General features: G+C 39.3%; 1 protein-coding gene across 4 annotated transcripts in view; it reads left to right on the forward strand.

Moving 5' to 3' along the window:
- The first annotated feature begins 3,597 nt into the window (after positions 1-3,597).
- glra2 (glycine receptor, alpha 2) overlaps positions 3,598-23,184 on the forward strand; it is a 181,299-nt gene continuing 161,712 nt past the window's right edge. For 2 of the 4 annotated variants that reach the window (XM_073045817.1, XM_073045816.1), the window contains exons 1-2: positions 3,598-4,398; positions 5,400-5,536. In XM_073045817.1, the coding sequence (XP_072901918.1) occupies positions 4,331-4,398; positions 5,400-5,536 (205 nt within the window). In that variant the 5' untranslated portion in view covers positions 3,598-4,330. Of the gene's footprint in view, positions 4,399-5,397; positions 5,537-23,184 lie in introns of those variants that run through there. The other 2 variants (XM_073045820.1, XM_073045818.1) reach the window with 2 other exon arrangements.

Here is a 23,184-nt window from a genome sequence, read left to right on the forward strand (position 1 = left end):
TTTTGTTCAACACAACAATAGAGTTGTTGGCAAATCACAATGAGTCTCATTAATTTGATTTGCAACAGACACTGCTGTGATGTTAAGAAACTGGAGAAAAGTTCTGGGAACTATAGCTCCAAAACAACTGCTTCTAAAAGCTATATTTGCCACAAATAACACACACACACACACACACACACACACACACACACACACACACACACACACACACACACACACAATGCTGGAGGAACTCAGCAAGTCGGGCAGCATCTATGGATCTATGGAAGGGAATAAACAGTTGATGCTTTGATCTTAGCTGGAAATGTTGACTGCTTATTCCCTTCCATAGATTCTGCCTGACTTGCTGAATTCCTCCAGTATTTTGGGTGTGTTGTTCAAGATTTCCAGCACCCGCATAATCTTTTGTGTTTATAAGTTGCTACAAATCATATTTTAAATTGTTCAGGGCTAAATGCTAAATATTGTTTCAGAATTAATGATATCTGATTTACATTCAAATAGAACAATCATCACCAGGGTGACTATCTGGTGAGGCCTACTTCACTGATGTATTTTCCTCTGGTTGTTTGATCTCCACAGAAAACTTGTGTGAACCTATACTTTATCGACAGTCAACTGGCAGGCACACCCATCCTATGACATTGAATTATTCCTCCACTAGCCTACCATTGAAAGGCGATATGACAATGACTTCTTGTTGACCAGCACTAGCATCTGCATTCAAGGCAGATGACATTGGTCCTCTGCCAACCATATCTGAACACCTTGGATATAAGCATGTCCTATAGCACTGGGATGATCAGTGAGCCCACCATTGGGGAAACGAAGCAAAGCTTTATGAAATGTAAATGCACCAGGGAGCTTCCTATAATCTGCCACTGCTCTAGGTGACCTTCTCACCCTATTCCTACTTTAAAAGTCATTAAAACAACTCAAACAACTTTAATTTGACAATATAGACTCTGAAGCTGCTGCCATAAAATGCAGAAGGGATAAAGAATGATTAGTTTCATGTACAACATAATAATTGCTTTGAATCCATTAATCATTTAAATGTAAACACATTTCATCAACGCATGAAAAACCTCATATAACATTTTGAAACTAGAAAGGCTATCACTCAATGGTGAAGACAGAGCTGTCAGAGAAGAAATCATATCTTGCTGGTTTATCTCCTGTGCTCTGAACAGTTGCTCAATACACCAGAGGAGTCGTTGAGTAATCACGGTGCCTTTCAGAAAAAAAGTTCACTTGTATGGCCTCTTATCCTTGGTATGTACTGCCAAAGATTTCAGCAAAAGCGGGTAGAAATCTGCGTGTGATCATCCTGTCATGTTAGCCGCGGTTGTTAGATTCCTACCGGCAATCAGGCACTATGTTGAGTAGTGGTGGAAAGGGAAACGATAAAGGAGACATCCTAAGAAGGAGAAGCAAAAGCAAGCTGTGTGACAACTCTGCCCCTCGTATGAGGTTAGGTATTTACCGATAAGTCTGTCCAGCCGCAGCAGTCAGTTATTTAAACCCTACTAATTTGCAAGTCACACTGACTGGTGTTAGTCTGGACGTCCCTGGATCTATCAGCCTCTTAAAATTAAATAGCATAGAAGTATTACTGCGCAAGATAAAACTCCATATACTGTAGTATTCCGTGGCATTGAGACAATTGTCCGGCTTTTCGGGGTTGAATACTTACTTGTGATAGCAGCGCGAGCTTCCCTTTTGTTTTAGGTCACCGAATGTTTGCATCCTTGTCCCGGGTCAACGTAATGAAAACATTATGCGTGTGCACGTGACGACATGTTGCTCTAAATTCCATTTTTGGGTAACGCTGGACCTTGATATCCTCAACTATGCCTGAGTCCACTAATGTTGTTGTCTGCGAGCTGATGAACCTGGTCAGAATAATAGTTGAGATATCGTACGAAAGCGGATTCAAGTGCAGTGTGCTGAATCATTTCTAAGAAAGGGTGTGCAAGGGTAGTGAGGAAACAGCTTCTCAAACAGGTCCGAATGTTATAATGGAGACTGCGGATGCTAGAACGTGGAGCAAAACTAAACTGCTGGACGAACGGAGGCGGTCAGTCAGCATCTGCGGAGGGAAATGGATAGTCGACGTGGCCTGCTAATTTCCCTCCACAAACGCTGGCTGACAGCCTGCGTAAAAGTTTGATTTTTGCTTCGCATTTTATAATGGCTTTCATGAGCTCAGTTCCAAAGTGCTTCACAATTAATGGGCACTACTAAAATGTCGCCACTTGTAGTAGGAACTCCTGTTGTCGTGATCATTACGGAACCGAATGGCGTGCGGACCTTAGATGGGGGTGAGACAGTTGCTCGGTTCGGAACAGGACATGAAAGTTAGCAAACGAATGGAAAGGAAGATCTCAAGGTCAACGCAGAGGTACTTTTCAATGTTCCACACCCCCGGAAGAAGTCAAACCGGACAGATGGAAGTTTTGATGGAGTCGGTGCCAGAGGCACTTCAGAACTGGTGGGAGCCATTCGCGGAGACTTTCTGACAACATGCAATCTGGAGGACAGATACAGTATGCTCTGTAGAACATGACCCGCATTATATAGATCGTTCCAATGGAACAAACGTCCAGCAGGGTAAAATCTTAATCGACCCGTCAGTTCTATTTTGTGATTCTTATTCGATCTCCTATCATCGCCTTGTGGGGTCACAAATTGGATATACTAGAATTTATTGATGTGTAAAATGCATAATTGAAAATGATAAGATTTCAATAATTCAGATTAGTTTCAGTCATTTGGTTTAACTTGTCATTTTAGTAAAGAGAACTTACAACACTTCTACGTTTATTTGAAATCTTAATGCATTTACTATTAAGTAAAGAAAATTAATTCAAAGATCATAACTCTACAAAATGCCTTAGGTTCCAGACGATGTTCCTCTCGTAATCCTGAAGCTTCTTCTTTGTGGTTACACGCAGTTTATGAAGTACAATATGAGCTGCTTCAGGCATTTGTAGTGGAAAAAAATGCTAGATAACTAAAAGAAAGATTTCTTAAATTGTAAACTATTTTATGGTTTAAATTTGGAAGCTATAAACTAGAATCAAGTCATTCTAAAAAAAAAAAGAGGTAATTCAATAAAATAACACACGAATAAATACCGGGAATCATCAAACTCTAATTGATAAAACAACGACGAACAGGAGTTATACAGATTTAGTTAATCGCAAATGGGCTTTAGCAAAAGGCAACCAAACGGACAGAGTGACTATTACTTGAAAGATCATTGAGTGAACGTTTTATTTGTAAACATCTACAAACATAAAAAGTACAGAAGATCACCATCTTATTCCCATATAAAACTTAACAGTTCCTTATTAGTCCGCTGTTTATCCGGAACATTTATTTCCGCTCTGCTAGATACTGGGAAAACGTACTGGGCAGCGAGTCGGAAGACAGAAATCCATAAGAACGAGAGTGAAACAACTTTGTATTAACAGGTGGGCGTCAGAGCAGTTTTAGAAAAAAAAAATACCAAGCTAACCAGTCAGCAACGAGCTCCGAGTTTCACAAAATGGTTTTGATGCTTTTGAATTGGATGCACATCGCATGCACAGTTATCCACAGTCATTAACAGACAGCAGAAGGGAAATGCAGAAAGCGATTTCGATCTATATCACTTTACTGATTCTTGATCGGTGTGGACGCGTATTTGCCTTCTCCATCTAATCACCTCGAGCTCCTTTACAAGCCGGTCACGTCTCTTTAAAGGGGCTTGTGGACATGCGTGCTGTCGGAACTGGAAGCTCCGGGAGCTATCCAAGTGCTGAAATGCAACTGCTACGTTAAAGCTCCTATTGCTCCAGTGGCTGGCCCGCTCTCCATTTGAGCCGCCCTCCAGCCCCTTACCCCAACCCCCACTATCCCCACCCCTCTGAACCCCTGGTATACCGAATATGGTGCTGTCGCTTCCCGGGAGGTGAGACGAAGCTCAAACGCTTCCCTTAACATGAAGTTTGATTCCTCCAGTTCCCTGACGTCGTGTTTACGGAGGGGCTTTGGGAAAAGATGCCATTCTGACGCTCTTCACTCCCCGCAGCAGCAGCGCGATCTCCAAGTCTCTTACCACACGATGATACTGAGGACTGATGTCCTGCATTGTTCCCTCTCCGCCTGCATCAACCCAATTCCATCTGCCGACAGTTTGGGTGGAAAGCGTTGGATCTGACTTTCCTACACGATCTGCCGATTATTTTTTTAGGAAGGGGTGGGGTGGGGTGGGGAGGGACGTTATTTCCAGAACACTGCCCTCGATACCACACAGACAGAGAGATAAGAGTTTGGCGGAATGAATCGACCAGTTGTGAAAATCCTGACAACGGTGTTTGCGTGCATCTTAGAAACAAGCAACTTCAGGTATGGCTGTCATTTATCGGGGGATACTGCACGGATTGTCTCGCGTTTGCACCTCTCTGCTTTTCTGCACGTTAAAAGCACAACCAGTTCGGCGATTCGAACAATAGGGAATTGCCTAGCACGTATGACAAGAATTTCTATGTGTCTTAATCCTGTGAGCATACACTGGAGTAACAAAGCATCTCCCAGCATGCGGCGAAGGGGTCTGTGACTGATGGAAGCCCCACTATTGTTGTATACGGGCTAGAAGTTGATGTCTTAAACGCGAGGTTACCTCAGCGTAAAACTGCCCCAACACCACCTTCCGCCCCCCTAATTTGATGACCCCTTTCTTTCGTGGAGGGCGAGAACTGTCCCCTCTCATTCGCCAGCCTGTGATCTTTAGCGGAAGTTCTGGAAATTCCGTATTATTTTCTGTTCCCGAAGCTGTTTTCAGATAATCGCAAGTGTTTGGAAATGTAGCCTCGCGATTTCATTTGCTTTCTCGATGTTTGGGCAGAGAAAACCAGTTGATTGGTCCGAACATGTGTAAATAATAGATGGTCCCCAACGAATCCATCATAGCGCTCACAATAAATGAAGACCGCCAGTATTAAGTATTCATCTGTGCATATGTAGGGAGGGGAGGTCTGATGGTACGGCTCTGTACTACTTTTTATGCATTCCAATTGCGTCCAAAAAGCTTTGGTAATATGGCTTTCAGCAGCTTGAAGCGTGTTTAGATTAAAATCTGTCTGATATATATCTTCCTCTGAAAGCAACCATTGGCATTAATTTTAAAAGTATGAGCTTTGAGGAAAATGTGTGTGCAATTGAAAAGGAAATCAGATTGGAGACACTTTTTGCTAGACACATTAATCATTCATTTGACACTGGGAGAAGCCCAACATATTTTCATTCAAATTGGCTGTCTTTTTCCAGCACAACACGGCGCAATGTCTGTGTATTTTAAGCACATTGTCAGCGCCGATCGTCCTAAAGCCGATTTGTGTGTTCTTCAGGTTAGCCCTCTCCAAGGAACATGATTCCAGGTCTTCAACCAAACCGGCCTCGCAGACCATGTCCCCCTCAGATTTCCTGGACAAGCTGATGGGAAGGACGTCAGGATACGACGCCCGAATCAGACCGAATTTTAAAGGTAAAAAGGACGCTCAGTGTAGATTCAGCAAGAAGTACCCTGTCCATTGTCTGGTCCGTTCTGGAACTTCGCGTTTTGAATCTACTGAAGAATTAGTTGTGTAAGAGGGGATTTAGCGTAGCAGCTTTGTTTAGGCTACCTTTAGAAGACCCCTGTCGCCAACTTTGGACAAAGTGTAGCAACTTCAGGCTGCTGCATCTGTCCAATTCAATTTCGAATATCCCCAAGATGCAAACGTGACGTTATCATTTGGAAGTGCTTATCCGTTCTCCTGGCATGTTGGTGCTATTTTTCATATGTCAATGCATCCTTCAACCTGAATGCCTGGAATCGGCAAACGCGATGGAGTGGGGGGAGGGGGGTTGTTGGGGAATACGCGAAGAATGTGCTAGTTCTGTGCCCTGCTTATGATGTTGACATCATGTTCATTAGAAAATGCTGTTTTTGGAGGTTACGTAAACCGTGGTAAAGCTAAAGAAGAAACTAATTAGTTCTCAGTATTTTATTCTCAGAGCCACAAACAAATATTTGGATTAAGAGAAAGGAATAGCTGTTGAAATATGTTGAACATTTGAGTTACAGACAGCCCGTTTGTAAAGAAGAGATCACGATAATCTATGAATGCTTACAGTTAGTACTCCACCTGAAGAATATTGATAGATCTTGGAATTTTTATGCATTCTCAACAACATCCAAGAAGCTGCCATATAAGTGGAGCAAACTGGTTAATCAGTGTGTAGTGTGGGTCGTGTATCTAGATACCAAATTTTCCATAATGGACTATTGGTGTTCTTCAGATTTTGTTTCCATGTGATATTCCTTATTCCAATACCTGCATATACAACATCACAAAAATTGAGTGATTTGAAGTCCTGTTAATATGGATGCTGCCATTGTGCAGATCGAGAAGGTCTATGCTGCTTAAGTGTGCCTAGTAGAAATTATCAGATACATTCAGGATTGGGTGAAACAACACATAGTTATGTTACATGACTGATAACCCAGAGGAAAGACAGCAACTGGGCAATTTAGTAACAACTCAGTGAAAGCTAAAATGGAGCATCAGCAATGAGTACCATGATACTCAAACTGTAATATAAACCTAAATTATTCACTAATACAGTATATTTGAGAGAAATCTGTCAATCTTCTCCAGTCTTGTCTATTGTTTGCTCTTAACTCTTAGAATAATGATCTGTTGTACTAAGCTATCAGCAAGAATAACAATAAAATAGATTAACCAGTGTTAAGCGTGGGATTTAGAAACACCAAATACATGTTCATCTCAGACAACTCTCTAAAGACCTCTTCATTGCTGGCTGCAGAAGTGCTTTATTGTTTTGTTGATCAATAAAATGAGGATGATTCTGGAAAGCCAGCACTGTTACCTGAATCTAATACTGATGAGAAGGGGCTAAGATACCATCTTGAACCCCTCAATCTATGTGATGTTAGGGGCAGATATGCAGTCTAAACCTAGTGAGGACAAATAAGGCAGGATATATATCTGGAATGTGTGACTCAGAAGGGAACTGGCGAGAGATAATGTACCCATGAACCTACTACTCTAGGTGTCAGAGTTGATCATTGAGAAGCACTATTGCAGGAGTCTTGGTGAGTTGCTGTGGTGCACTGAGCAGTCTCTGTGCATCACTGGCTAAGCACTGAATGACTAAGTTGGTGGATTGGATGCCAGTCAGTCAGGGTGCTTTCTTCTGCATTTCCTGGATTCAGGTTCAAGCAAATGGAGAGCATTGCAACAGGTTTCTGAAATGAATTTACAGTATTTTTTTTTACAGAATTAAGTTTGACTTATTTGGTGAAGCAAGTTGAGTTATTGGGGAAGTCTCCTTCTCTTTCTATTCCCATTGAATATGTAATGAACAATTTAATAATTTTGTGTTCATATTGAGTAGGTGTGCAGACATACTGGTTAATGGTTTCATTCACATGACAGTAAAAGGCAGCTTATAAGAGCAAAGCTGATGCAAAGCATTCCATTATTTTACTTTATAGCCTTTATCAAGAAGCAGGAAGAAACAAACTGTTCATTAAAATGTGCAGGAGGATAGTTGAGGTAACAACTTTTCATCTAATGAAGAGTGTAGTCTGGTGTTGAAAGGGAGGCTGGAATCCTTGTCTCATGTATAAAATTTGTGAAATGACACCTGTTTTTTTACACTCTACAAGACTAAAGATTAAGACTAGGAGATAGGATTTATCTGAAAAGCTCTTTTTTTTGCTAGCAGGGGTGCAATAGGCCAAGTGACACGTTTTGTGCTATGAATTTCTAAATTGCTATTAACCTGACAGTGGATGTGTGGTTCCAGTCCCTTAACTTTGAATGATACAGGGTATAAAGGGAGAGTTTCCAAAAAGTTCTCTGGAGATACAATAGTTTGCATAATCTACCTGTGACCTCATGGGTTTCCTCTGCGTGATCTGGTTCCTCTAACATCTCTGTAATGTGCAGGCTGGTAGATTAATTGGCCACTGTGAAATGCCCCAAGTGAGTGGTAGAATATAAGGGGTGGCATTTAATGGGAATATGGAGAGAATTAAGTGGGATTATTGTAAATTCATGATTGATACTCACTGTGAACTGGGAGGACTGAATTACTTTACATTGTTGCAGATATTTTTGGTGATATCTTCACAATTGCTTATCTAGATATGAAATGGTGAATCAGTACTTTGTTGCTTTTAACTACTCAATTGCAATACTTTATCTGGACAAAAACAGGAAAAAATGTTGTTAAAAAGGTTTCAATTGACAACAATCTTCGAATGAATGAATTGGCTAAATCGTAGTCCATCTATTCCCAGAGATTGAGCAGCCTTTTGATGAAAGGTATTGTTTTCACACACAGATTGTCTTCACATGAATTTTCTTGAATTTAGTGTAAATATTCCATTTACAGCTATCAATAAAGATAGATGTTAATAAATCTGTCTAGCAAAATGGTAGTGTGTCTGTATGCTAGAGTTTTGAAATATCATAAGAAGATACTCTTATGTATCATACAGTTATGGCAATTACAAAATCTCAATTTTGGCATGTGATATTTTTAAATATTGCAATGGATAACATGCTTTGTAAATTTCCAACAATATAGCATGAAACCATTGGAGGATATTAATTTTGTAACAAAATAATGGTTATAAAAGCTATGGTTGCAAGAACACCATAAAATGTGAATCCAGTTATCTAAAATTAAAGCACTTAAGCATGATTGGTACACAATTGTATGTTTATTATAGACCACCAAGCAGTGAAGCCAAAGAAAGTTATGTGATTGATAGAGCAAAATGTAGAGGCAGAGTGATATTAATGGATAAGCTCGATTTTCCAAAGATGAGTCAAATAAAGGTAATGTAAATTGGAAAGGAGAAAGAATTTTAATTGTGCTAAGGATTGCTTCCAGATAAATATGGCTTTGGTCTAAAATGGACGTGTTCAGAATTTGCTTATTCAAAATGAAATTGATCAAGAGGTTGGATAATGGAAGAAAGCAACAAGAGAATATAGATCATAATATAATTAGTTTCAGACTTAAAGTGAAAAAGAAAAGCAATGGTTATAGGCAGATGTACTTCACTTGAAGAAAGTGAATTTTACTGAGGCTTAAAGGGGAATAGCACAATTAAATGGAAAATGCATGTCAAAATGTACCTTGGACAAACAGAGGATATGTTTTTACCAAAACTGTACAAACTATATTTTCAGAAATAAATAAAGCAAAACAAAGGTAAAATTCTTTGAATGAATGAAAAACATTAATTCAAAGGTAAAAGTTAAAACCAAGATGCATCTAATATAATTAGCCAATAATGTCATATTTAGCAAAGGGAAAGTAAAATGCATATTAAGCAAATACAAAGAGAATCTAGCAAGCGATGTAAAATGATAAAACAAAAGATCAGTTAACACAATGGTAGGATCAATTGTAAAAAAAAACTCCCTGCTGAGCAAAGGAGAAGTTAAGAGGTTTTTCTTATTTATTCAAACTTATATGGTAGTGTAAATTAAGTGTTCAAGAACAAGAGGTGGAGAAGTAGGACATTATAGATCAGCACGAAGGTCTTAAAATGCTGCAGGGTTATTCAGTGGGAAAAGTCACTAGACTTTTATGACTTCTATTTTGGAATGCATGGCCATAATCAATGAAATAGTCATCTGAAGGGATGGGGAGGAAATGACTTTGATAGGAAAATAGGGAGAATTAAATGGGATTAATGTAATAAGATTAAGTATTAAGAGACAAAGGAATGGATGATGTTGCTGATTAAATTAGATGAAGGAGGGTGATATGAAGTTTATGAGGTGTATAAACACCATTATGAACCATTAGGCCAAGTGACCTCTTTGTCTGCTGCACTTTCCATATAACGTATGAAAATTATATCCATTAATTCCACCAGAATATTTTGATGACATAGCAGAATATAGAGACAAAGGAATACAATGTTTATGGATTTAAGTAAATTTTCCTTTCATACTCCTTGGAATTTCTTTTAGACCTGTCATATAAGAAAGTTGTGATAAATTCAAGGCATATTATATTAATGAGAATATTGTTAAATGCATAATTAGTCATTTGAAACCAGTGAGTAGTATGTACATATATCTTCTGACTGGAAGGATGTTAAAGTCCTCCAGGGGTCTCTCTGCTCTTACTTTATATGATCTGGACAAGAGCAGAGGATATTAATATTTGAAGACATCAGAGGAATAGGAAGATTGTTTGCATGCAGATGGGTTGTAAGTAGCTTCAGGAAATTGATGGTTAGTGAATGAAGCAGAAATTTTTTTGTTAAAATCTGATACAGAAAGAAAAAGTGATGTAACACATTTTTGGGAGGAAAGCAAAAACATCAAACTCTAAAGCCTTATATATCAGAAACATGATTTAGATATATAAATTTTAGAGAATGCAATGAAAAGATAATGAAAATGTAGAAAAAAAAGTTGAAGGACTCACCTTTATCAATAAGGCCATAGAATACAAATGTAAGGAATTATTTGTGAATTTGAATAAATAATCAGTTAATCCACAGCTCAAAATCTTCCACTTGTGCTAGATAAAGAAACTGTGTATCTATTGTTTATGATTAACCTTCTCCCTATGTCTGCGTTAGTTCTCGCTTTTTAAAATAGGTGTGGAAGGTCCATAAGAAACCTAGAGAAGAATGTACTAAAATGATCTCAGAGGTGAGGAAGGACCACAACATGTAGAACTCCAGTTTAACGCTGTGTGGAAAATGGCAAGAAATTGCTGGAGTCAGTAACGTACAATCCCAGTTCAAGTAACATTGTGAAGTGAGGTGCAAATGTTAATAACCTGGCCTCACCAACATGTGTATCAAATTGGTAGGAGTAGCTGTTGGCTGGTGAAATAGTGGTTGACAGGGTTTCACAAAAGAGTTGAATGAATAGTACCCTCTTCTCAACTGAGTCACAGAGAAAGAATGTCTGCAAACATCTTGCAGTCTGATGCGTGGTAAATTTGGGGTAGTGTAGATCTAAATTTTCCAACTGAGGCCCAAAGGAGGAATATTTTATATAATTTTAAAAGATATAAAAGTAACAAAGCTACCTGCAAATCTACCTATGTTTGCTAGTCAAACAGCCTCCTTTTTGTTGATGTTGTTGGGCACTGATACAGCTCCACGTTCATACAGAAGGTGCAACAGAAAACAAGATTACTTTGCATAACAGGTTCATAATGCTGTTTATGTTCATAAGCTTCAATTATGCTACCAGACTTTGATTTATCTGTTTGAAAGATCCTTGAAACATCCTCTTGCATGTTCAAAATGAAAGTAAAATTGTACTTTGCCAATCTATGTGAGACTTCAAAGGGTAAGTGCAAGACTGGTTGTAACTATTCAATATGTTCAAAGTGGGCAGGGTTGAAGCTGCCCATTTTATTCAAATAGGAAAAGATAAGCAGGATTGATGAAAATCTGCAGTTACTTGAATTTGATGGGGCAAAAGTTGATTTTAAAGTCCAGAAATTAACATAATAGGTGATATAAGATCATCACCAAATTGAAGAGCACAGCTATCACTTGCATCGAATAGCTCCTCCCAAACTGCATGCTGTTCCAGCAAGAAGCACAAAGGCAAAAGGTTAATGAGAGCACTTACAAACTTCCTCCAAGTCATGCAGCAGACTGACTGGTTCTATTAGAACAAAGCATGCTGACAACTTGTGCACTCAATGTGCTGAGTAGTAATTGTGAGCTGGGATATGCAATTTCCTTATACCTATATATGAAGGTCTTAATGTGGATGGATTGTAATTGTGGGACAATCAAGTCCAGTAAGACTATGAGCAAAGACAAATATAGGTTCACTATACAAACTTAAGAATGAGCAATAATTGTGGACCTTGTCTATGATGCCTAGAATCTGTAAATGTATCAATCAATTTACCCATCTCGGCATTTGACTCTTCAAAAGTAGTATGCAAATTTTGCCTATCTTAATTCTTTAAAATTATTGTAGAAATGTTTCTGCATGACGCTATCTAATTCTTTTTGTAGATAGATAGATAGATAGATAGATAGATAGATAGATAGATAGATAGATACTTTATTCATCCCCATGGGGAAATTCAACTTTTTTCCAATGTCCCATACACTTGTTGTAGCAAAACTAATTACATACAATACTTAACTCAGTAAAGAATATGATATGCATCTAAATCACTATCTCAAAAAGCATTAATAATAGCTTTTAAAAAGTTCTTAAGTCCTGGCGGTAGAATTGTAAAGCCTAATGGCATTGGGGAGTATTGACCTCTTCATCCTGTCTGAGGAGCATTGCATCGATAGTAACCTGTCGCTGAAACTGCTTCTCTGTCTCTGGATGGTGCTATGTAGAGGATGTTCAGAGTTATCCATAATTGACCGTAGCCTACTCAGCGCCCTTCGCTCAGCTACCGATGTTAAACTCTCCAGTACTTTGCCCACGACAGAGCCCGCCTTCCTTACCAGCTTATTAAGACGTGAGGCGTCCCTCTTCTTAATGCTTCCTCCCCAACACGCCACCACAAAGAAGAGGGCGCTCTCCACAACTGACCTATAGGACATCTTCAGCATCTCACTACAGACATTGAATGACGCCAACCTTCTTAGGAAGTACAGTCGACTCTGTGCCTTCCTGCACAAGGCATCTGTGTTGGCAGTCCAGTCTAGCTTCTCGTCTAACTGTACTCCCAGATACTTGTAGGTCTTAACCTGCTCCACACATTCTCCATTAATGATCACTGGCTCCATATGAGGCCTAGACTCAAACCTTACTCAAACCCCCTTTAACATTCCTAAGTCCTTTGAATGCATTGTTGTCTCATACACCCATGCCTATCTTCCAACAGCACTGTAGTTTTATCTAGTTCACCCCACTGCCATAGCATTGAAACAGCTCTTCACAAAGTCACAAATGACTTCTGGTCATAGTAAAATATCACTCTATGCTTCCTTTCAGCATTCCTTCAGCATTTGACATGATGGTACAAAGCAACTTCTATTATCATTTCTGTTGTCCAGTCTGGCAGCATGTCTCTTGCATGATCCTTGTCCTTCTCTAAATAGTAATTTTAATAATTTCTTTCTTCACTGTTGTGTTATTGCTTCTTGAGTAACCAGAGCATTATACTTAGTTTACTACTGAATGTCATCCACCCACTGCTTTTGTTCCCCTTGCACTTGCTATTCTGATTTGTCTCAATTCTTCATCGAGCTCCAATATCGGACGAAACAACCTTCTCATTATTGTGAATGCCATAATCCTTGCTGAAGCCCTTGAAAATGTCTTTGTTACTTCTTGACACAATTCTTTCAATGATCTCTTGTCCCATCATGTGCTCATCCTAAAGATGAATTCATCTTTATAATTCATAAACCAGTGTCCCAGCATCACCCCTGTTTCTGCTGACCTCCACGTTAATTGATGATGCTTCAGTTTGAATATTCTCATCCTTATATTAAGGTCCTCTTTTTCTGCCTCCTTCCCTAGCCTTGACATCATCAAAGATCTCCTTTTTCTTCCAGTTATAGGTCTGTGTGCATCTTTAAGGCACTTCCTATGGCATCTCTTAAAAGCTAATCTTTGATTAAAGTTTCAGTTATCTGTTCCAGTAGTTTTTGAAGTGATACTAATGTCCTTTCTCATATAGTCAACATCTTCAGGAACAATTCGAGGATGTTTTACTAAATTAGTTGTGCAGAATAATTTATCATCTACCAAATATCTTTCATATTTGAACTTATGCTGCCTGGATCTACCCCCAGAGCTGAATTTAATATTCTTTTGTATTATCTCTGTGCCTTAAATATTTTCTAGATTTCTACCTTTATTATTGGCTCTCAGACTCCTTCTTTCCATTATCTCATCTAAGTTTAGTGATAACCTAGAGCTCTGGAGGATTAGTTTACGATTTCTCTATGAACTGCTTCAGTACTTGGAATTTCTGAGAAGTTTACTGATGCTGAGAACCATGCCCATTACTCAAAGTATATTCTATGGTTCAATATACTGTTGGTTTAGTGGTTGCTATTAGCTTTGCTTGATATTGATCAAGTGTATTTACTCACCACTGAGTACACTAAGGCTACTTCTTTCTTACATTAATCAGCATATGCACTAGAACAGAGAAGATACAATTCAGCCTCAGTGGTATCTTATAATAGATTGACAATTTCTTTAGTTGAAACTGAAGGATGCATTACTGCCAGATGTGATGAATGGAGTACAGCTTTCCTACAATCATAAATTCTCCTGATTACCTTGTCTTTGAGTCTCCACTTTTGGCCTGCTGCACCATCTCACTACTTTGGCTAAGGGAAAGAGTTTGGCTTGTATGCTTGATCCTAGTTACTCATACTGAAAAGAAAAATTGCATTGAATTCGATCTTTTCAATAACATAACTTTGTAATTCTGCATTGTTCTAGTGTCAAAGTAATGTAAGGCTCATTGAGAAGTACACTATTGTGTGTTCTCTCTGGGATAAATTTGCTTCCCTCTTTTTATTACAACTCTTACCAGTATCCAGTAAGGAAATTGATGGGTAAAGAAGAACATTAGAGTGAAGGACTTGCTGAGAATAATAAAACTGATTCAACAGATTGTTGTGTTGCCAGTCTACAATGAGACCCCTCAGTAAGGTTATTGTATCAGATTATCACATGTTGCTATAATAATGTCATACTTGATGCATTTGCTATTTCCCTTTGATCTAACCTGTCTTGGCAGAGAAAAAACTCTTAGTTCTCTACAGTTTGTATGTGCATCACTGACTAAGCGCTGATTGATTAACTTGGTGGATTGGTTGGCTATCAGTCGAGTGCTTTATTCGGTTTTATATGACTTCCTGTAGAGTGCTGACCAGAACTACACACATTACTTAATTTGTGGCTAAACCAGTGTTTTATAAAGTTGTACTGCACCATCTCTGCTCTTATATTCTATGCCCTGGCTAATGAAGGTTTTTATCTTCATGTAACTTAAGAGCTAGTAAATCAGATTATTGTAGTTAATTAATTGTTGGTTACTATTGTCGTGGTGGGTTAAAGGACATTCTTTTGTACACTATGACTTTACCAAACTATGCTTCTGGTGCTTAGCACACTATTAAAATGCCCATGGGTCATGCACTCTCAGTCACAAAAATAACCCTCCACCTTCATCTTCTGAACCTCTGCTTCCTATGACAAAGCCAAGTTTGGTTCCAATTTGCCAATTTGTCTTGGATGCTCTGGGGTCTAACACTTTGAAACAGTATCCCATTTGTAACCTTTTCCAAAGCATTATATTCCTGTCCTGATGAACAAAATGTAATACTTAAAAGGGCACAGCAAACATTACCATACATCTTATTATGATCAGCTGGCCACATAGATTGGACCAAAGTAGAGGAAAGCTGTAGGGAGAGTTGGAATCTTTAGCAGTTCCTTCAATATATGCTAGAATTACCCTTGTGCCAAATGAATAACCAAGAATAGAACATTCAAACCTATTTGTTGTTACTGCCAGTGGAGAGCAGCATTCAACATTTACAGCTCACCAAATTCAGCTGAGACATTGCTTTACAATATTCATTGAAGACAGAATTTAATTAGTGTTGAAGTCTCACTGATCAGATCCTCTCTAGACAGCAGGTGTAAACTCAAAGACTATCCTGCCTCCGCTTCGCTGGACAAGAGGTCAATGGGTTGGGCACCAGCTTGAAATAAAGGAAAGGTTCAGCTTTTCTGGTGTTTGAAGGGGAGAAGAGTGGGGGAACAGACTTGTGAGGTCAGAGAAGAATATGTCTCTGTGAAAGTTTGGAGAGCATGACAAAACACAGTGTTCTTAATGAGCTGGATCCTAGGGCACTGAGGTATTATTGGAAACTGCTCTTATTTGCTTCAGATGTGGGAATGGGACTTTGAGATTACTTCTAGGTAATTGATATTTGGTTATTAAAATGTTATTGAAAATGAAAGTGTTGTTGAAAAAAGCTTTGAAGTATGAATGAATCAGAAAGCTGAGACTACATTGTAGTGTTGTGCATAGCTCTGGAGTCCCTACCAAAGGAAGATATACTTGCAGTAGAGGAATTGTGAGGAAGGTTCTTGCGATGGGGATACCATGAGGAGGGATTGAAAAGATTTTTTCCAATGCCCTGTATTTTGTTTAGAAAAATACAAGTTGATCTTATTGAACACATAAAATTCTTAAGAGCCTGGCAGGGTGGACACATTGATGGTGTCACTGTCTCAAAACGATTGTGACTCCTAATTCTAAGTACTTCAGCCAGGTGCAACATTATTCCTGTAGCTCATGGTGGATTGTGTCCTTCAGGGCTGATACTTCATTTTTGACTGCTACATAACAACTTGGCAGCAGTTGCACTGAATGGAGCATGGTTTCATCAGCAACCAATCTTGTCCTGCTATATCTTTATTTATGTGTGTAAATTTCATTGTTTTAAACTTGCTTCTGACCTATTTTACCATTTTATGCACAGAATAGATTCCATCTTGAGACTAAGTATATAATTTTAATGCATCAGATATAGGTGAAGTCTAATTTCTAGGCTTTGGATCTTCTATAAGACCATAAGACATAGGAGCAAAATTAGGTCATTCATCCCAACGAGTCTGCTCCACTATTCCAACATGGCTGATTTATTATCCATCTCAACCCTATTCTCTTGCCTTCTCCCTGTATCTTTTGATGCCTTGATTAATCAGGAACCGATCAACCACCACATTAAATATTCCCAATGACTTGGCTTCCACAGCCATCTGTGTCAAAGAATTCCATAGATTCACTACCCTTTGCCAAATAAATTCCTCTTGGTCTATGTTCTAAACTTGGTCATTTTCCATTTACATGTCTATTTTTTTTTTGTTCTCCAATGTAGGCAGAAGGGCAGTTTAAGTTGAAATGGGCATGATCTTGTTTCTACATGGTAGAATCCTTCCAACATTTACAGCTTATTCTGAAGGGTTAGCCACTTTTCAAATTTATTGTCGCTATTTTCCTGCTTCTTTAGTTGGCTTTCGTGTACTGACTTGGAAATACAGTGCCAAACCTCGAAATGAATGGTAAATTATGAAACCCATTCTTCTCGATGTCATTACAGATTTTCTGTCTCTTTAGCTACCTCATCTGCTCTAGCTTCCAAAGGTAATTTCTTGGGAATTTCCTCCCTGATTATAGGAACAATCCTTTTGATCATTCTTGGTTTCTGTGCATGAAGTGCAAATGTTGTCAGAGTTCCTGGAATCTTGCCAGGAATCCACCAAACGTATGTCATGAACTTCAATTTAGGAAAATAAGTCAAGGTTGCTCTAGTTTGGAAAGGAAAGCAGAAATTGGAGAAAGGTTTTGTCCAATATTTGAAAAAGAAAACATATTTGGATAACTACTCTTTTTTGTACACTAAATGGAGGTTCAGGAAGATATTTAGAAGAGGCATGTCCCATTATGTTGATATTTGTTAATATTGTTGATATTTGATTGAGGTATGTTTCTATGAGTGATATCCTACCCTTGATTTAGTCTTCCTATCTAGTTTTAATCTTAGTTTTTATTTCGTCATGGGTCATTTGCAATAGCTTAGACAAATTTGATTCCATTCTAATCCAACATCCATATATCACCGTTTTAGCAGAAAGTCTCTTCAATGTTTTTAGAAATGCGAATGTAAACTAATAGGGTGCACACTAGTGTTGCTAATAGAGCCATTGCCTCACAGCACCTATGATGCAGGTTCAATCCTGACCTCCAGTTCTATCCATGTGGAGTTTCAACATTCTTTATGTGACCTGTAAGTCTCTTATAGATGCTCCACTTTCCTCACACACTCAAAGATGCGTAGGTTGCTGGTTTGATTAGCCTCTGTGAACTGTCTCAGTGTACAGATGAGTTGTAGAATTTGGGAAGAAAGTTGATGGAATTGGGGAGAATTTTAAAAAATGGGTTAGAGCAGGATTGGTGTCAACATAGGTGACTGTTATAGACAATAGACAATAGACAATAGGTGCAGAAGTAGACCATTCGGCCCTTCGAGCCTGCACCGCCATTTTGAGATCATGGCTGATCAATTACTATCAATACCCGGTTCCTGCCTTGTCCCCATATCCCTTGATTCCCCTATCCATAAGATACCTATCTAGCTCCTTCTTGAAAGCATCCAGAGAATTGGCCTCCACTACCTTCCGAGGCAGTGCATTCCAGACCCCCACAACTCTCTGGGAGAAGAAGTTTTTCCTTAACTCTGTCCTAAATGACCTACCCCTTATTCTCAAACCATGCCCTCTGGTACTGGACTCTCCCAGCATCTGGAACATATTTCCTGCCTCTATCTTGTCCAATCCCTTAATAATCTTATATGTTTCAATCAGATCCCCTTTCAATCTCCTTAATTCCAGTGTGTACAAGCCCAGTCTCTCTAACCTCTCTGCGTAAGACAGTCCAGACATCCCAGGAATTAACCTCGTGAATCTACGCTGCACTTCCTCTACAGCCAGGATGTCCTTCCTTAACCCTGGAGACCAAAACTGTACACAATACTCCAGGTGTGGTCTCACCAGGGCTCTGTACAAATGCTAGAGGATTTCCTTGCTCTTGTACTCAATTCCCTTTGTAATAAAAGCCAACATTCCATTAGCCTTCTTCACTGCCTGTTGCACTTGCTCATTCACCTTCAGTGACTGATGAACAAGGACTCCGAGATCTCTTTGTATTTCTCCCTTACCCAACTCTACACCGTTCAGGTAATAATCTGCCTTCCTGTTCTTACTCCCAAAGTGGATAACCTCACACTTATTCACATTAAACGCCATCTGCCAAGTATCTGCCCACTCACCCAGCCTTTCCAAGTCACCCTGAATTTTCCTAACATCCACATCACTGTTGGTCGATGTGGCCTGAGGTCTTGTCTCTCTGTTGTTTATCACTCTGTGACACTATTACTCAATGAATATAATTGGCCCTTCATTACACAGCTTGTGCTCTTCTGATCAAATCACATGAGGGCACTGCTTCATAAGAAGGATCTATGGTATAGATCCACTAGAATTATATCAGGGCTGAAAATGTTCAATTATGAGACCGAAATATATACACTAAGCATGTGTTCTATTGAATGTGGAATAGATGATTTAAATAAGTTGCTGAAAGTAAATTAGTTAATGGATGCCTTCTTTCCTCTCCTTGCCAATTTTGTTAATAAGGCAGCCTATGTGCCACACATCACTTGCAAAAAGCATCATGCTTCTGAAAACAAATTTCAGTGTTTTCTCCATTGATCAGTGAGATTACCCAGCAGTAGCTGAGCCTTACCAGAGCAGAAGGATGCCAGATTCAATTCCCGGTCTTTTCTGAATTAACTGGCATTGACTAGAGAAATGCCATGGCAAGTCCACTGCATCACAGAGTGAATCCTGTTGATCAGTATTTACATTCTGTTTAGCAATCTTACTTCTGTTGCTGCATATTCCTCAGCACTAACATAGAAGGGAAGAAGGTCGGAAATCAGGGACGAGAGAATGAGATCCAAAGGTTTCAGTCAGGAAAGAACAGGAAGGTTGGGAAGTGAGAAAGTGTGGTAATAGGAGTTTGGCCCAGAGATATGGGGTTCAGAGGAGAAAGGGATTGGGATCAATGAAGTTGTGTGGGAAACAAGACAATTGAAAAGGGGGGTGGTGTGAGCTGATGGATTGGGGAGAAACCTGCAGGAGTACCTGTTATGTTAGTGAGATCAAAGTGATACAGTTTTGCTCCGCTGGTCCCACAAGCAGTGATGTGAAGGCATTTGAAGGCACAACAGACTGCAGATGCTGGAAACCTGGATCTACATATCAATGCCAGCTCTTGCTTCAACCATCCCATGACCTATTTACACTGGCAATCTTCCCTCTTTCTTTCCAGCCCTGATGAAGGGTTTTGACCCAAAATGCTAACTGCTCATTTCTCTCCAGGGATGCTTCCTCTTGCTTTTTGTGTGTTGCTGTGGAGGCATTTGTGTGCTGAAGCCAATACTCTCTGACAGGATTTGCTAACCCAAGCAGCCTGGATTAAATATAAAATGGAGATCAAATTTAACATATGTAGCCCCAATAAATTATTTGCATAATTAGTACAACTTCTGGGGAGTTTAAAACCAGAAGAAGGAACATTTGATGTGGGCTTAGTTTAGTTCTGAGATTCTTAACATCCCACTTGACACAAATCCACACATTATGGGAGTCTCAGTCTCACCCCAGCACTGTAATTCACTTTGATGTGCTCAATAATTTATAAGATAGTTAAATATTAAATAATTAACTGCATGTAAAATGTTGGGCCAAACAAATTCTAAAGCACTATCTGCAAGATAACCAATGTGGAGGAGTTATGATTGAAGCAAATATTTTGTTTGGGGTAAATTAACATGCTCCATCTAGACTTAATTAATACAATATTAATGATTTGTAAAATGCTACTTCTTAAGTGTATAAATTATTGTTTTTGTTTATTATTTCACTCAAGTATGGATTTAATGAGTATTGGTGATGGCAAGTGAAGAACCTGCAAATCAACAATTGCTATGTATTTATATATTTAAAAACAAAGCATGTAATGATTTGAGAAAGCCCTGCAGTTGCGGTGAGGACTAAGGATGACAGAGATTCAACAGAGCTGAGATAACAAAAGACATTGCCCATGCTGCCATCCCAATCTGTATTTAAAGAAGAAACTTCATGTGCTGGTGGACAAAGAAGAGCTGACGAAAAGAGGACTGATAAAAAGGGGGTTGACTTAAGGAATTGTTTGAAGATAAAAGAAGAATGTGTTAAGGGAAAGGGTTCCAAAGACCAGGATCCATTGTTGGTCAAAGATTCCATCCAGTAATCTTCTGGGGATAAAGTTGTGCTTAGTGAAGTAGGCCAAAGACATCAATAAACAATTAGTGGAGCGGTGCTGTGGGGACTTTAGGGAAGTCCTTTATTATGTGAAATGAAGTGCATGATTGTTTTCGATAGTGACGTTAAGAGCAGGTGTGAATGATGTTTTACGGAGAGAAGGAAAGCCTTGATTAGGTATTCAGTGGAGGCTTATGAGCTCAGATTCTTCATCTCTGAGCTCAAACTTAAGTGGTTCTGAGAACTAAGGCAAAATCTGCTGAGGTCAATATGGGGTTTTGATGATTCTAAGTTTCAGTTCGACTGACTTTCATAGAAAATAGAACATAGCTGGCCTTTCAGTGCACAACGCTCACCTATATAAACCTATTTCATGATCAATCTAACCCTTCCTTCCTACACCACCCATAGCCCTACCTTTTACTTACATCCATGTGGTTATCTAAAAGTCTCTATTGTTTCAGCCTCTACCACCATCTCCAGTGGTGTGTTCCAAGCACCTACTACTCTCTTAGACTTTTGTCCATTTTCCTGAAACAGAGATCCCCTGGTATGGCCGTTCCACCCCGGAGAGAAAGGTAGTATCTGCCCATTCCAGCTATGCCTCTCATAATCTTATACACCTCAATCAAGTCATCTCTCATCCTCCAATGAGGACAGCTCATCCTTTCCTCATAAGACATATTCTCAAATCCTGGAGGCATTTTTAAAATCTTCTTTGCTCCTTCCCTAAGGCTTCCATATCCTTCTTAAAATTAAGTGACCAAACGGAACACAATACTCTAAGTTTGAGGTGACCAGAGCTTTTTAGAGCTGCAATATTAATTTGTGGCTCTTGAACTCAGTCCCTCAACTGATGAAGGCCAGATCATCAGCTGCCCTATCAACTTTGAGGGATTTATGGTCATGGCCCCAAGATCCCTCTGTTCCTGCATACTACTACGAATCTTGCCATTAACCTTGTACTTCGTTTTCAAGTTCAGTCTTCCAAAATATGTCACTTTACACTTTACTGAATTGAACTCAATTTGCCATTTCTCCATCCAGCTCTGCATCTAGTCAATATTCCTTTGTAACCTCCAACATCTTACCACACAATCTACATTTCCACTAGTCTTCATCTCATCTGCTAATTCACTCACCCACCCTAACCCTTCCTCATCCAAATCATTTACAAAAATTCACAAAAAGAAGGGTCCCAGAACAGACCCCTTCAGACCACTGCTAGTCACTGACCTCAGGCAGAATATACTCCATCTACTAACACTCTCCGCCTTCTGTGGTCAAGCCAATTCTGAATCATGCAGTCAAGCTTCCATGGATCTCATGCCTCATGACTTTGAATGAACCAAACAAGATTGCCAAAGACCTTACTAAAATCCATAAATACCACGTCCACTGCTCTACTTTCATCAACTTATTTTGGCATCTCTTTGGAAAAACTCGATCAGACTCATGAGCCATCACCTGTCCCTCACAAAGCCACGCTGACTATAGCTAGTAAAGCTATGCTTCTCCAAATGCTCATGAAACCTGTTCCTGAGAATCCTCTTCATTCGTTTGCCATAAGACTCATAAGTTCCACTGGTTTATAATTCCCAGTGTTATCTCTGTTATCTTTCCTGATCAAAAGAGCTACATTTGCCATCCTTCAATCCTCTGGCACTACTGCTGCAGCCAGTGAGGATGCAGAGATCAACATCAACACCCCAGCAAACTTCTGCCTCACTTCCCATAGTAATCTGGGATATATCCCATAGTAACCCCAAGGATTTATGTTTCCAATATTGCCTCTTTCTTTACCCTGGCATGCTCCAGCACATCAGCATCTTCTACACTGACCTCACAATTATCAAAGTCCCTCTCCCTTGTGAACACTGAAGCAAAGTATTCATTGAGGACCTCCCCTATCTCCTCAAAATCCAAGCATATGTTTCCCTATATATCCTTGAGTGCCCTTAGCCTTGTTCTAGTCATCTCCCTGTTCCTCATGTATATGTAGAATGCCTTAGGGTTTTCCCTTATCCTACCCTCCAAGACTTTTTCATGTACCCTTCTAGCTCTCCTAAATCTTTTCTTGAGCTCATTCCTGACCACCTTATAACTCTCAAGACCCCTGTCTGATTTTTGCTTCCTAAACATTAATTTAACCTCCAGCCTTCTCTTGACTAAATATTCCACCATTCTTGTCAACTTCACCCTGGCATTCTTTTCCTGCTTCAAAGGGAAAATTTATTCCTAACCC

Source organism: Hemitrygon akajei, chromosome 5 (genome assembly GCF_048418815.1).
Source record: "Hemitrygon akajei chromosome 5, sHemAka1.3, whole genome shotgun sequence".
Classification (NCBI taxonomy): domain Eukaryota; kingdom Metazoa; phylum Chordata; class Chondrichthyes; order Myliobatiformes; family Dasyatidae; genus Hemitrygon; species Hemitrygon akajei.